The 16,108-nt window shown below is 37.2% G+C and overlaps 1 protein-coding gene across 1 annotated transcript in view; it reads left to right on the top strand.

The window, feature by feature from the left end:
• Positions 1-1,876: 1,876 nt before the first annotated feature.
• Positions 1,877-16,108, top strand: part of ripor2 (RHO family interacting cell polarization regulator 2) — a 157,009-nt gene continuing 142,777 nt past the window's right edge. The window contains exon 1 of the mRNA XM_021468090.3: positions 1,877-2,191. Within this exon, the coding sequence (XP_021323765.2) occupies positions 2,116-2,191 (76 nt within the window). The 5' untranslated portion in view covers positions 1,877-2,115. The remainder of the gene's footprint in view (positions 2,192-16,108) is intronic.

The following is a 16,108-nucleotide window of genomic DNA, read 5'->3' as shown; positions in this document are numbered from 1 at the left end:
TTTCTTTAAACAACAGCAAATATACAATTTAAACATGACATCCAAAAAATACAAATATAATAACATTAAATAAACAAAAATATAAATTACGTATTGAGTAAATAAAAAGACAATAGAAACTTTACAATGATAATATGATTTAACCTACCCAATTGACAGCAAGTTTACTATTCAATTAACTTCAACTCCTGTGCAACTATAATTGTGTCTTGACATTTCTTTCCATTAATATTCTAGAGCGAGTCTATATTTAAATGAAAACCTATAGTATAAACCTTTAAACAAGGTTAAGAGTTATTCAATCTACATTTAAGAATATGAAATTTACCAAATTCACTATAAATTCCACAGATAAATTGTTTGGGTCAAAATAAAATAGAACATCCTTGGGGGTCAAATTACATCTAAAACTTTTTTTATAGAAATCTTATATATATATATATATATATATATATATATATATATATATATATATATATATATATATATATATATATATATATATATATATATTATAAGCTTTGAAACATTACATTAAGTCAAACAAATTCAGATATAAACTATATCCAGGAACAATACAGGATTGCAAAAACACAACCAGAAATGATAACGAAGCAAAAACAAAACAGGTGGTAAAAATTTTGGTATACAATTCGCAAATTTCGGTTTAGAGAAATTAACAACATACTTGAATGTCCTTTTCGTGTGTGAAAAGTCACTAACATCATTCCAAAATTTAAGAGTGACATCACAGTTACAGAAAAGATGAGATAAGTGTTGATAATTATAATAAGATAAGTCTGAAGTATTTTTTTTTTTTATTATTGACTTCAATAACAAACATACAAAATTCAATTTACACAAAAGAACACAATGACAATAACAGATCAGGATAAATAATATAAAAATTAAAAATTAAATAAAAAGAGAAACAAAAGAGAAAAGAAAGAAAAAAAATAAATAAATAAAGATTAAACATATACATAACACAAATACAGCAAGAGGAAAGGAGGACTTATGTATCCGTGCTGTTTCCAAAATATTTATCATAAAAAACTAAAAATCTATCACTTTTCTTATTATTGACTAATCTTAGAGATTTAATAAAAACATGAATTTCTATTTAAAAATGTGAAAAAGAAGGCTGCGAACTGGAGAATTTTTGTTTATGGATAAAATATTTTCCAAAATAAAATAAAAAAAGTCAATAATGTAATTCTCTGATACATCAGCCCCACCTCCATAATAACAAACGACATCCTGAAGATGAAAGGGTCTGGAAGAAGCAATGTGGTTACCCATATGGAGATATAAGTTTTTCCAAAAGGTTTTTGTGCTTTCACATTGAAAAAATATGTGAATCAGCGTTTGATAAGTCTTAAGTATGATAGCAGGCCTATAGTGCGCATTACGTCACATCCTGTCGATTTTTCAGGCAAAAACGTCCCTTCATGAAAAGCATACTGGCCTTCATAGACAATCCATGGGCTCGTTCTCTATAGTGAATTAATATTAATAATTTAGAATCTGTTGTTGAAACATTGGCAATTTAAAAAGTACACACAAGTACATTTCCCCTACATAGAAGTTGATGATAACAGAAACACATTGATTAAGAATAAGCAAGCACTTAGGCAAAGGATATGCATAAGTTCACACAAACAATCATAAAATACATTAGCATAATGCACCTTTCAGGAACACAAAGACATAATGCATGTTCCCTGTCTGCTATCCAATCTCTTCCTTTGTCCAGGAGACGACTAGAGTCATGTTTCAGTTCGACGTGTGTCTGTCTGTCTCTGTGTGTGTTTGTCCATGGATAGGTGGTGCTCCTGGGATCAAGAAAAGCTGAGTAGCGTCTATGTGTCAGAGAGGCAGAGGGAGTTGGGTTCCCCTGACTCATGCATAAAATATAGATCTCAGGCAACGCAAACAGCCTTGTTGAGACGACGGATACGCAGCCAGACAGACCGTCTTCTTTGAAAACCGGACAAAGACCCTCAAAGGGTCCAGTGTTTGCTTTGGATATGAACTCATGGTTGGGGAACAAGTGGAGAAGATTGGGCTGACGCTGGTCGATGACGTCCTGTGGGCTCAGTCTGGCCCACAGCCATGGAACTGTCACGAAAGCTCCAATGGATCCGCGAGCGGCCCTGGAGGGCCCGGGCCCGTCACAGGAAGTTCAACAGTGAGTGTGATATATTCATGTATGTGTGTGAAAGAACATGTTGATAGGGTTAGCTCAGTGTAGATAGCCTATACATTTTTTTAAATGAAGGTGATTTATTGGCCAGGTGGGTCCATAAAAAAACATCACAGAAAGTTATGTGAATATAAAAAGAACTTGTTAGAAAAATTGTTGACTAAAAAGTTTGCTGTGGAACCTGTGACCTCATTTTAATCTTTTATTTTTAAGAGTGTAAAAGGCTGCTGAAATGGTCTATTATGCTCCATGCAACATTGATAAAACATTCAAATGAGTTAGAGTCCCCCCCGTACATTTGCATTTAGGTCTGTGTTCACATTTGTGTGTGAAGAAAAGTGGAGAAAGCATGAAGGGAGTGTGAAGGCATATATCATCCACAATGGCTCCTCTTCTAGCTCTGAGGTAAACACCATGGGTGTTTGGGATCAGGTGTTGGTCATGCTTTGACTCACACTGCGTGCTCTGATTGGCTAAAGGCCAGCACTGCTGATTGGAGATGGGTTTTTCTTTTTCTTTAGATTAATGGCAGACTTGTTTAACCATTGGTTTGCACAGATTTGAAATAACAAATAGTAGAATGTCTTTAGGTATGAGACGCTTTTCAAGATACATCGTGTATAAATCAAGGTTATAAAACTGCCAACATTTTCTGTTATACCATTCCTACGGTATATATTGGATTTTTTTAAACTTTTTTTTGTTTGTTTGTTTGCTTATTTGTTTTTTTAGGACAACAGTATCTCTTGCAGAAAAAATCCCAACAAGTCGTTTTAAATGGTAAAGAAATCAGTGTTTTGAAACTAATTAAAACAGCAATGATTCATTTGAATTATGTAGCCTGACATGTTTACTGGTCCAAAATATTTTGAATGTTTCTCATCATAAAATATGTCGAGTTCAAAGGGGGAAAAGTTTTAGTTTTTTTCCCAGACATTTTAAAGAACATACTCAGCAGTAACCACAATACTGTAAAACCATGATATTTTTATCCAGACTTATCATAACGTCAGAATCTTATCCATCATCAAAATCTAAAGTGTTGACCTACAACACTAATCAATGGCCATCAAATCAAAATGCTACCCTTGCTTAAAGACCTTTGATCTCAAAGGGATCAAGTTTTGCCTGGCTACACACTGTAAAACTTGTTACTGCCAAAAAATATATGCTGGATTAGTTGGTGGTTCATTAAGCCGTGACGACCTCTAAAATATAGTCTAACCAAAGGAAAATGAATGAACATGTTAAAGTAACAAACAGTTGCAGGCAAAACTAATTCAAATGGACTATTTAAAACAGTCGACGGCCCTCTCGTAATTTCTTTCAGAACATTCAAATGTACATAACACAAAGATGCAGGATTTCAATTTTTTTCAGCATGTTAATATTTAGCAATATTCAAACAATAGGATATGAGAGGCTGTGCCAAATCCATAATGCCCAATCAGTCTTACCTAATTACTTTACTGCTCTAATTTTATCTTTTAAACATAAACATTTAAAAATGTGTCAAACATAAGTTTAGAAGATTTCAAAACCACATTTTGTATTGTCATTTGATGGCTAATGTTTGGTTGCAAATATGTTAGTTCCTTGAGAGAGGATAATATATGACATTTCTAACTTTGTGTCAGAGTTGTCTTTTTCTGCAGTCTTGTGGCTGAGAGAGAGAGAGAGAGAGAAAGAGAGAGAGAGAGAGGGCAGAAGACATGTGATAGCTAGAGATAGGCAGGCACTGCAGCACATGTGTGCATTAGCCTGAGTAGACTGACAGAGAGTTTGAAAGGAGCAGTAAATGACGAGGTTTACTTTGCCCATAATCACCATAAGTTACTGTAAGCGTTTGTCTACACAACCAAGTACAAAATATGCAAATATGGCCAACTTAGAAACGTCTTAATGCATTTTATTGTGACATTTAAGCTGAAGGATGGTAATTACGACATAATTACTGTATGTTTCACTGTGATTTAACTGCAGGGGACGCTATTTGGTTAGCCACAGCTTAGTCTGCTTGTACTCAAGCGATGATGGTTTGGCTCAGATGAGCATAATCCTGTGAAATTAATCAGATGTTTATTAAATAGGACATGATGCTGATTCGCTGGTACTTTTGTCTGAATCTCGCCTCCCCCATGTCAGAATTAGTACAGCACTAACCCTGTTTTTAATACCGCCAAGGAAAGCAGAGAGAGAGAGAGAGAGAGAGAGAGAGAGATAGAAACAGAGAGATGAAATCCTGTTTTAAGTGTGACAGAATAGATTTAGTTCAGGCTCATCAGCCGAGTGTCCCGTGACAACAGCAAGAGCCCATGACCTCAGAATGCCTCATGGCTAATTAAGGGCAGATATGTTTTAGCTTAGCAGCAGAGGTGCAAATCATTTGCCTACACACCGAAACATAACTGCTTCTCTGGGAATGTTGACCATGTGCCATGAATTCTGCCTCTGTCACTCCTAGATTATTAATTTCCATCTGCTTCTCATTTGGGGAGAGTCTGATCTCTGCTATGCTATCTCAGACATAGCATTTGTCTGCCTTTTTCACAGATGTTGTACATTCGCTGATTTGACATGTTCTGAAGTGTTATTTTAGGCATCTTCTAAACAGATGCAGTTAGAAAAAAAGGCTGCTAGTCTAACTGTTGGGACATCAAGAAGCGTAACAAATGCAGGGTGTAGTACAGTGAACACACCATATGAGATAAAAATGATCAACAATGAGTATTAAGCAGTCTCCTATGTCAATTAGATGAGGGGAAACTGAAGTGAATGTAGTTTCAATTCTGCATTTAATCCACGGTACTGTAAATTCAGTATTGTAATTACCGTAATTTCAAGATTAAAAGCACATGTTTTATCCGGAGCTGCTCATGTTGTTGGATTTAGGATTTTTTAATGTTTGAAAAGCTGTAAATATTTTATATTTCTCAGAGAATTTACAATTTGTATTCACCAGGTGTACAGTAGACTTAAATACTGTTAAGTATTGCCTACTTTGAGTTTTACATCAGGCATAAGTGAAGTTAATTTCTAAACTAATTTAGAGAGGATCTTGTGCTTGTGATTGATCACGGCTGATCCCTCTTTAGCTAACATATGGAATGACCAATCAGATTCATTCATTGTAATGTAATGTAATGTGTATTTATATAGCGCATTTATTGTGTATGGCCATACACCCAAAGCTCAGGACAACGGCGCCAGTGCGCTTACCACACACCAGCTATTGGTGGAGTGGAGAGACAGTGATGGAGTTATTTTGGTGGAAGGGGAGGATTGGGAAACCATGAACGTAAGGGCCGATAGAGGGACTTTGGCTGGGACACCAGGGTTACCCCCCTGCTCTTTAATGAGAAGTGCCATGGGATTTTTAATGACCACAGAGAGTCAGGACCTTGGTTTAACGTCTTATCTGAAAGACGGCGCCCACTGACAGTATAGTGTCCCCTTCACTTTTACTGGGGCATTAGGACTCACACAGACCACAACCCCTGCTGACCTCACTAACCATACTTCCAACAGCAACCTAGTGTTCCCTAGTGGTCTCCCATCCAGGTACCAACCAGGCTCAGCCCTGCTTAACTTCAGTGAGTAACCGGTCTTGGGCTGCAGAGTGATATGGCTGTGGCAATATCATTGGTTCATTTTCTTTTCGGTTTAGTCCCTTTAAAAATCTGGAGTCACCACAGCGGAATGAACCACCAACTCATCCAGCATATCGTCACCTTGGAATTATAAGGTTGTATCTGCATTCTGAATGATTTTGAGATATTGAGCTTCAAAGTTTTTGCATTTCATAGCGAACAGTATGTGTGTAACATTTGTTTTTTTTCAACAAAAATATTTTAATAACTCAATTTGGACAAAAATGTCAGATAGAACCTTATTATTTTAAGGTGACAATATATTTTTCAATAAGCGGATGCCTTTCCAGCCGCAACCCATCACTGGGAAACATCCATACACACTCATACACTACAGTCAATGCGCTCCGGTTTTCCCCCACAGCCCAAATACATGCAGTATAAGTGAACTGAATGAAGTAAAATGGCTGTAGTGTATAAGTGCATGTGTAAATGCAAGGGCGTATGGGTGATTCCCAGTAATGGGTTGTGGCTGGAAGGGCATATAAAATATGCCGGAATAGTTTGTGGTTCATTCCGCTGTGGATAAATCATGGACTAAGCTGAAGAAAAATTAATAAATAAATTACATTCCAATATGTCTAAGCATGTATGCAGATGCCACAATATCAGGCCTGTAGTCAGGGGGGGTTCGGGTGGTTAGGAAAACAAAGGTCCAAAATTTGTCCCATACATGTGCTCATTTGTCCTATTTTTTACTGCTGTGCCTTAATAAATTGTGAAAATAACACATCGAAAAAGGCTTTAAGACCAAGCAGAATCCTGTGTTGGCTATCAGTACAGAATAAGGTACACTGAATTTGGCAATTTTTGTGCCAAATTCAATGTCCCAAATTTGGACTGAGGAAAGTTGAATGTGCTGTCCAGTTTGTTATTTGCCTCATAAAACAATCTTTTTTAAATTTAATAACAGATTCCTATTTTTTCTAATGATATATGAAGTGATAAATAAGGTTTTTTAAATTAAGTATTGTATTTTTGTGTATATATTATTCTATTATTTCTTTATTTTTTAGGAAATGTTTTTGATACATAAAAAAGTGTGATCATGTGACAAGCTAATCCAACAAAAAGTGCTTAAAATGCAGAATTTAAAGCTCAAAATTAAACAGAAAATGAGGCGAATAACTGCAAAGAAACTTTTTGAAAGAAAAGAACTAAGCCTTTCACCAGGCTGGCTACGGGCCTGAATATCTATAAATTCACATTGTGATGTATAATGCCTCCAAATACCATATCCCAAAGACATGTCAGTCAACTTAATGTTGGCAATCCTACATTTGCAAAAAAAAGTGTGAGAAATCATTTCTTTTTGGCTAGTTTTATTTATTTATTTATTTAGTGAAAACAGTAACACATTTAACAAAATTGGTTTGTCTAGCGATTGCTTTTAAACACTTCAGTAAAGTATTTCATCAGCCTGAAGTGTTTGGTGACATTTAAATACATGTCTCAAACCGATACAAAGGATTGTCTCCATATTTGTGTTGTGTTTCGGTTGTGTCATAAAATAATGCCACTGTCCTTCACTGTGGTGTTTCTGCATCTCTTTTGTGTATATAAAGAGACTGACAGCTCGCCGTGCACTGTAGATAAAAAGATAATCTGCGTGAATTAAACTCCGCTCCACCCGTATTTAAACTAATTGTTAGGAACGCCTCACCATTTCTTACAGATGAAACACACACACATAGCTTTGGGGGGCCTTATTTCATTTCAAAGACTCCTTTCATCTTTGTGAAGAGTGGATCTGGGTAGTCTGGGCTATTATTTCTAGCCTCACATGTAGACATGTTGAAGAGGTGTTTGTACCAGCAAGACAAAAGGCGGCAGGACTGGATCCTCTCCACATGAGGGGCTTGAAGGTGTCTGAGGGGTGGCGAAAGACCCCACTGTATCACAGCCTGTGGTGTCTTTGGGGACAAGAGCTGTCTGCTGTCTGACTTCACCTGCAGAGACGGCCTTTGAAGAGAACAAAAAATACAGCGCACCAGAAACTGGAAAAGCATAATGGGTGAAACACCAGCAGAGCGTCTGGCTATATAGAATCCATTGTTGCCGGAGTTAAAATGCAGGCTGGCTCGCTTCAATTTCCTCCAAGGCTCTTGTTGAAGATTTGGATAAAGGTGCGATATTGATTCACACTTGAGGAAAAGACAGGCCTTTGTAAAGAGTAAAGCCTTCCGACAAGACAGACTGCGTACATCCTCAAAGAGATGCCTGATTGGGGTGATTTATCGGATCTGCTCAACATTGATTTTCACCCCGATTGACCCCAGAGACTTTTTCAAGGTCTTGATCAGTCTTTAAGATAAGTAAGATTGACAGAATTCGTAAATACCTCCTTTAGTGTATATGTTAGTCTTAAAGTGGTGGTTATTCAAAAAACTATATAGACTGTAGATGTTTGTGTTACATACCAATGACAGAAATTTTTTTTTTTTTTTAAATAAATAACATTAAATGTCTAACGTTGTTCATTATAAACAACATTGAGGGATTCTTGGAAACACTTGGTCAGTCTTGGAAAGCTATCAAAAGATAAAAATTAAAAATAGATGTACATCCCAAAACCAGAAAAAGTTGGGACAGTTTGGAAAACGCGAATACAAAAAGAAAGAGGTGATTTCTACATTTACTTGTTTTTTATTGTAGACAATACAACAAACATTATTTCAAGAGTTCACACTTAGCTGATGATTGATTATAAAGCTTGTTTGGCATGCTGTCCCGGCAGAGCCCATGTGCTCATAAGATCCTCAAGCCCGGGGCCCCCTCCCATTTGCAAGGCAAGAGGGGAGTTTGAGCTCAGGTAGATCTCGAGAACTCCCCTGCTTTAGAGGCTAATGAACAGATAGTGATTGCTCTTAAGAGATATCTATTTACTGGGAGCCCGTCTATGGTGTCGATTTGGATTAGTCAATTAGCTTAAGTTGCATGTTTTTGTATGGTGGGGGGAACCCGGGGGAAACCCACGTGAGCACGGTAAGAACATGTAAACTCCACTCAGAAACGTCGGCTGGCTTGGTAAGGACTAGTACCAGTTACGATGTTGCTGTGAGGCAACAGTGCTAACCACTGGGCCACCATGCCACCCATCTAGGAAAGGAGCAGGGGTGGAAGGGGGGATTCCTCAAAAAAAGATGGCTGTTATATTGATCTTAGGGTATTTAAAGTGGCTTAGAAATAGTTTGATTTGTGAATCATAAATTGGATAATGTGGAACTAGCCGTAAGCAATCATAAGCATGTGATCCTCTTGAATTTAGTTTATAAATAAACTTTACTTGATGTGTCCTTCGTGATTGTTATAGTTTGCATTTTTAGTTTTAGAATAAACATGTAGTCTAATTTTGCAACCAATTCCTAAAAAGAGTTAGGACAGGAGCAATTTCGGGCTAGTAATCAGGTAATTAGGTTAAATAATGATGAGTGATTTGAAACAGGTGATGTCAACAGGTGATTGTAATTTTCATTTGGTACAAAAGCAGCATCCAAGAAAGGTCAAGTCAAGAGATGCCCAAAGTAGGGCCCACGGGTCAAAGTAACTTTTGTTTTGGCCCACTGTCCCATCTGAAAAGAGGGAGAAGGGATGTGAAAGTGGGATGGGAAGGTGGTTTGGGCAAATACCTTTGCCAGAGATTGTGATTTCGAATTTAATGTAACCTTTTGTTTGTTTGTTTTATTGCTGAGCTACAAAAAGCAGATTGAAATAAAATGTTTCAATTAAATGTTGTAAATGAATCAGACTGTGACTTGATAGATAGCAGACAATGCACAAGACATCAGCGAGCAAATCAAGGCAAAGGTAGGAGCAGCTCGACTAGTGTTTTCAACATCAAACTCCATTGTGTTATAAATGGGATTGTTTATGTGTTTTGTAGATTTCTACATTTTCTAGTTATTTAAAAAAAAATGCAAATAAATTAGGAAATTATCCATGGTAAATTTAATGTAATACGGTTTGGTGTATATATACAGTTTTCAGCCCACAGCAATCAAGGTTGGTTTTTGGCTCATAAAAAAATTTGGGCACGCCTGGTCTAGACCTTTAGAAGCAAAGATGAGCCGATGACCTCCAGTTTGCCAACAAATATGTGAGAAAATTATTGAAATGTTTAAAAACAATGTACATATTGCAAAATATATTTCAACAAGACAATGCAAAACCTCATTCTGCACAAATTACAAAGTCCTGACTGGGTAGAAAAAGGATATAGGTACTTAACTTGCCTCCCCGCAGTCCCGATCTTTCCCTAATATAGAATGTATGGCACATTTTGAAGTACAAATTACGACAACAAAGACCCTGTATAGTTCCCCACCTTAAGACTTGTTTGCAGGAAAAATGGGACAAAATTACAACTGAAACACTTCATCACTTAGTGTCGTCAGCGCCTAAATGTCTTTTAAGTGTTGTGGAGAGAAATGGCGCTAATGTTCCAACTTTTTTCAAAACCAAAATTGGGATACATGTTAATTTTGAAGAAGTGGTGTACATCACAGTCTCTAAGCATAATATGTCCCAGACGACAATATATTATTGACTCTATTTTTAGAAGATGATTCACTGTCTGACCATCTTCTAAACAGATGATCAATATTCGTGAGGATATGTCAGTACCATTTGATCTTCACTTTTGGCATCTGAAAAAGGGTTTTGATCTAGATCTTTCACAAGTGGTATTAGAATTAAAAAGTAGATTATATTGTTTCTGCTTTCAAAATGAAGTATGAGATCCAGCTTTTAACTTTTAGTGGTGAAAATGTATTTTAACTGATATCTTTAGTAGTTTGAAATAATAGATATTCTGCGTTGGTCATGTAAATTACAGTACAAGATTGGGTTATGAGTTGCTTTGTTATTTTACTCAATTATATGTACGTACTGTATAGAATATATTGTTTAATAAAAATGTCAATAAAGATCACTTGGTTAAACTGCAAAGTTAAAATTTCCAGATCAAGGTCATGAACACCAGTGATTCGTGATGAGTGTGAGCTCATCTGTCAACGTTTTCTGTGGTAACTAGTATTTAACCCTGACAAAATTCACATTGACAAACTGTTTTTATTACTGTTTTCATATAAACTCTCTGCTCTCGCTGATTCTTTCAGCAGTGAAATCTTTGCCATCAGAGAGGCTGTGACAAATCACTGAAGATAGTTAGATGCCCAAAATAGTCCTCTTTCTCCTTTAATAACCCGGTTCTCTTCTGAGGAGTCTGAAACAGAGCGCGTTATTCTTAGAGTCCTGTTTGACACATCTGTCTGTCTACAATCAGACAGATTAGCGCTCTGATCCGCGCCTGAAGAGCATTTCCACCCACAAAAACACTCCAGAGACGGCAGTGTGTCCACCCACTGGAGCTCAAACCATGGTTACATTACAGTGGACAAGGTTTCAGTTGAATATCCTTATACTAAGTCCGTAACTGCTGAAGAACAATTATGTTTTAGTAATGATTTGTGCGTTTAGATCTCAGCCATATTTTGAGGAGAGGTTGTGTAAGCTAAACACACCCACAGGCCACTTTAATAGGTACACCTTACACTCACTGTCCACTTTAATAGGTACACCTTACTAGTACCAGGTTGGACCTCTTTATGCCTTCAGAACCGCCTTAATTCTTCGTGGCATAGATTCCACAAGGTATTGGAAATATTCCTCAGAGATTTTGGTCCATATTGACATAATAGCATCACGCAGTTGCTGCTGATTTGTCGGCTGCACATCCATGATGCAAATCTCCCGTTCCACCACATGCCAAAGGTGCTCTATTGGATTGAGATCTGGTGACTGTGGAGGCCATTTAAGTGCAGTGAACTCATTGTCATGTTCAAGAAACCAGTCTGAGATGAATTGCGCTTTATAACATGGCACATTATCCTGCTGGAAGTAGCCATCAGAAGATGGGTACACTGTGGTCATAAAGGGATGGGCATGGTCAGCAACAATACTCAGTTAGGCTGTGGCGTTGACAGAATGCTCAAATGGTATTAATGGGCCCAAAGTACGTCTAGAAAAATATTCACCACACCATTACACCTCCACCACTAGCCTGAACTGTTGATACAAGACAGAATAGATCCATGTTGTTGATGCAAAATTCTGACCCTACCATCCATATGTTGCAGCAGAAATTGAGACTCATCAGACCAGGCAATATTTTTCCAATCTTCTATAGTCCAATTTTGGTGAGTCTATACAAATTGTAGCCTCAGTTTTCTGTTCTTAGCTGACAGGTGTGGCACTCGGTGTGGTCTCCTGCTACTGTAGCCCTTCCACCTCAAGGTTCGATGTGTTGTGCATTCAGATATGCTCTTCTGCAAACCACGGTTACAACGAGTGGTTATTTTAGTTACTTTTGCCTTAGAAATGGTTGTGCGTGAAAATCCCTGTAGATCAGCAGTTTCTGAAATACTCAGAACAGCCTATCTGGCACCAACAACCATGCAACTTTAAAGTCATTTAAATCACATTTCTTCCCCACCTTTAATCCACCTTTTTCACATGCCTAAATGCATTTAGTTGCTGCTACGTGATTGGCAATTAGAAATTTGCGTTAACAAGCAGTTGGACAGTTGGACCTAATATAGTGGCCAGTAAGGGTATATTAACATCTAATATGGCTTAAATCCAGCTCACACTGTGGCCTTGATTTGATTGTGACCTGATTAAACGTTAGCATAATGTAAGGTGACATGTGGAACACACCAAACCAACGAGCCAGACCAACACTGACCAATAGTAAAACGCTGCCCAATGGCCGACCATCGGCCTCGTGTTTCCTGGCCTTAAGTTGTGTGGAGCCTGCAGAAGTTCAAAGTGTGAAATTTATCTATTCTAAAGGAACAATGCTAAAGTCAGTTATTCTGATTTGAAAATGTGCGTTTCTGTGTAAGAAGGTCTGTAGTTGCAGCCGAAAACATGACCTCTGGAGGAAATCAGCAACCTTCGAAATGAGACACATATTTAGAGTTATAAAAATCCACATTAGATGGTTTTTAATTACAAATAATATTAATATTACAAGGAAAAACATTAGCTGAGCAGCAAACATTGCAACATCATGTCCTAACAACATGCAATGCGACACGATTCACATAAAAGCAATAACATTAAAAGCAGTAGTATTTAACACTGAAAAAAACTCATACTCAGTATTTGTAATAATTTTTGGAGTTGTTCAGCCATGAGAAATAGAAACCTTTTCTAAAAAATAGAAATTGCAGGTGATAGTTTGGACAATTTCTTTATCGTGGAAAAGATTCATTTTATTGCATGTAATTGAATGTAGTTACGGTGTAGATTGTAGTCAAGGCACACTTGCGCGTGTTGGTGTTGTCAATCTGGCAACCTATGTTTGTGTGGAGTCTCAGAGGAGGGATCGGGTGGAAAAGTGTTATGATTTTAAACTGTAATACCTAGTTCAACCACTGGTGTCAATTTTACAAACGGCACCTTCAAGGCCTCATGAAGTCCATATGAGGGCAGTACGGTGGCTCAGTGGTTAGCACTGTTGCCTTACAACAAGAAGGTCGCTGGTTCAAGTCCCAGCTGGGCCAGTTAGAATTTCTGTGTGGAGTTTGCATGTTCTCCACATGTTTGTGTGGGTTTTTTCCGGCTGCTTCTGTTACCCCCACAGTCCAAAGACATGCACTAAGTGAATTGAATAAACTAAATTGCCTGTAGTGTTGCGGCTGGAAGAGCATCCGCTGTGTAAAACATATGCCGGAATTGTTGGTGGTTCATTTCACTGTGGCGACCTCTGAAATAGAGGCTAAGCCGAAGGAAAATTAATAAAGGATTTCCATATGAAGTGTGCCATTTGGGTCAAATCAATCAATAGGTGTGCTGGACCAGTAGGCCCGAGAACCGCAACAACTTCAATCCATCATGGAGAAATGTAGAAACACAACTTTTTTAGTTTTTATCAAGGCATGTTATAAACAACATTAATGCTACAGATTGTTGATAGATGTAAGATAGATGACATCAAATCTCCGGATGACTCTTCTTGCGTGTCCATTTTCATAAATTATGACAACTGAGACAATCTGACAAGCTACAATCTTAAAGGATTATTTTAAAAAATTGCAGTGTAAGCCTGGCTTTACAAGCAAACAGGAAAGCACGTGAAATAGCCTACTGTTTAAATGCATTCAACAACACAAATATTTACACTTTGAAAGCAGTCGCATTAAATGCATTTATGAAAATGAAACACACTGAACTGAACTAAACTGAACTTCAACTCTAAAATCTAGACATTACTAGAACTTCTATGTTAAGCGGCTTTGACATAATCTACATTTTCAAAAGTGCTATAGAAATAAACATGAATTAAATTGGATTGGACTACCTCTTCACAATATTTTAGACCCTTGTTTACATTTATATTTAGCATTGTCTATGGATTATTTTCATCAAAATGATTGGCGAAATGATAAAACCTGGTAAAAAAATGGTCCTAATAACTTTGTAACCACGCAGGCTTGTACATCCAGCTATTTCAGAGAAGTTCATTCAGGCATTTAGCATACAGCCACACGACAGCCGACTGTTTAACACGAGCTCGCCAACAATGACTGTTACTTAATATTGCCATCCGAGAGGCCTGACAATGAGGCGCAAGAACCCCCTAGAGAGAGGGCGGTGAACATTAAACATGCTGCAATGGCGTCTGTGGTATGGCTAAGTGTCATTGGTTTCCTATCAATAATCTAAACATCAGGATGGATTTTTTCAGTCTCCACACGGTGACTTGACACAGCACTTACATACTGCACTCAAAGTTAAAGACAAAATTCACCCTCCTGTGAAATTTCTTATTCAAATGTTTCCCACATGATGTTTAACTGAGGGAAGTTTTTTTCAACATGATGACAGTTCATAATATTTTTATAGTTATTTTACAATATATTATTGATCAACTTAAGGCACAATTTAAAGGCCTAAGTAAGTTAACTATGCAAGCTAGGTTAAATAGGCAAGTCATTGGACAACAATGGTTTGTTCTGTAGCCAATCGAGAGAAAAAACGTCTTAAGGGGGCTCATAATATTGAGCTTAGTAGTTTGTTTCTTGTAATATATATATATATTTTTTGTGGCATTTTAATTATTTGAAATGACAGTAGAATAACAGAAATGGAGTGGGAGAGAGAGTTCAGGACCAGCAAAGGACGATGACCGAGGATTTTAACACGGGCACTTATCACTGGTCTATTGCGCTGACGATCTTGGGAGTTTTAAAAAGATTAAAAGATAATTTAAAGAAAATATTATTATAAATACTGTAAAAAAGCAACCTTGATTTATTAATCGTCACATGGGAAATATTAGAAAAAATAATTTAGAAGACTATTATTTTGGCTTTAACTGTACACTACTTGACAAAAGTCTTGCCGTTGATCTCGGTTGTAAGAGCAACAAATAATAACTAGACTTCTAGTTGATCATTTGGAAAAGTGGCAGAAGGTAGATTTTTTCGATGAATCATCTGTTAAACTGCATCCCAATCATCACAAATACTGCAGAAGACCTATTGGAACCTGAATGGACCCAAAATTCTCACAGAAATCAGCCAAGTTTGGTAAAGGAACAATCTTGGTTTGGGGTTACATTGAGTATGGGGGTGTGCGAGTGATCTGCAGAGTGGATGGCAACATCAACAGCCTGTCGCATCAAAACATTTGTGTTGCACGTTACATTACAAACCACAGGAGAGGGCAAATTCTTCAGCAGGATAGCGCTCATTCTTATAACTCAAAGATCAAAGATTCTGAAAGCAAAGAAGGTCAGGAATGGCCAGCCCAGTCACCAGATTTGAACATTATTGAGCATGTTTGGGGTATGATGAGGAAGGAGGCATTGAAGATGAATCCAAAGAATCTTGATGAACTCTGGGAGCCCTGCAAGAACACTTTCTTTGATGTTCCAGATGACTTTATTAATAAGTTATTTGGGTCACTGCAGAGATGTATGGATGCAATTGTCATCAGCTCATGGGGTTCATGCACAATATTAATTCTTTTCCCACTGCAGCATGACTTTATATTCTATACTGTACATTATTTCTGTTCAGTGACAAGACTTTTGTCTAAGTAATGTTAGACCTTACTGTCCTAATTAAATAATTGACAATCAAGGCATGATTATATTTTATTTTGGTAAAATGAGCATATAGAGGCCTTTGCCTTTCATATAAGCCACTTCTGAAACCAAATGATCAACTAGAAGTCAAGTTAT

Source organism: Danio rerio, chromosome 19 (assembly GCF_049306965.1).
Source record: "Danio rerio strain Tuebingen ecotype United States chromosome 19, GRCz12tu, whole genome shotgun sequence".
In the NCBI taxonomy this organism is placed as follows: Eukaryota; Metazoa; Chordata; class Actinopteri; order Cypriniformes; family Danionidae; genus Danio; species Danio rerio.
Note: the sequence above shows the minus strand (reverse complement) of the source record. Positions and strands in the feature narration are given on the sequence as shown.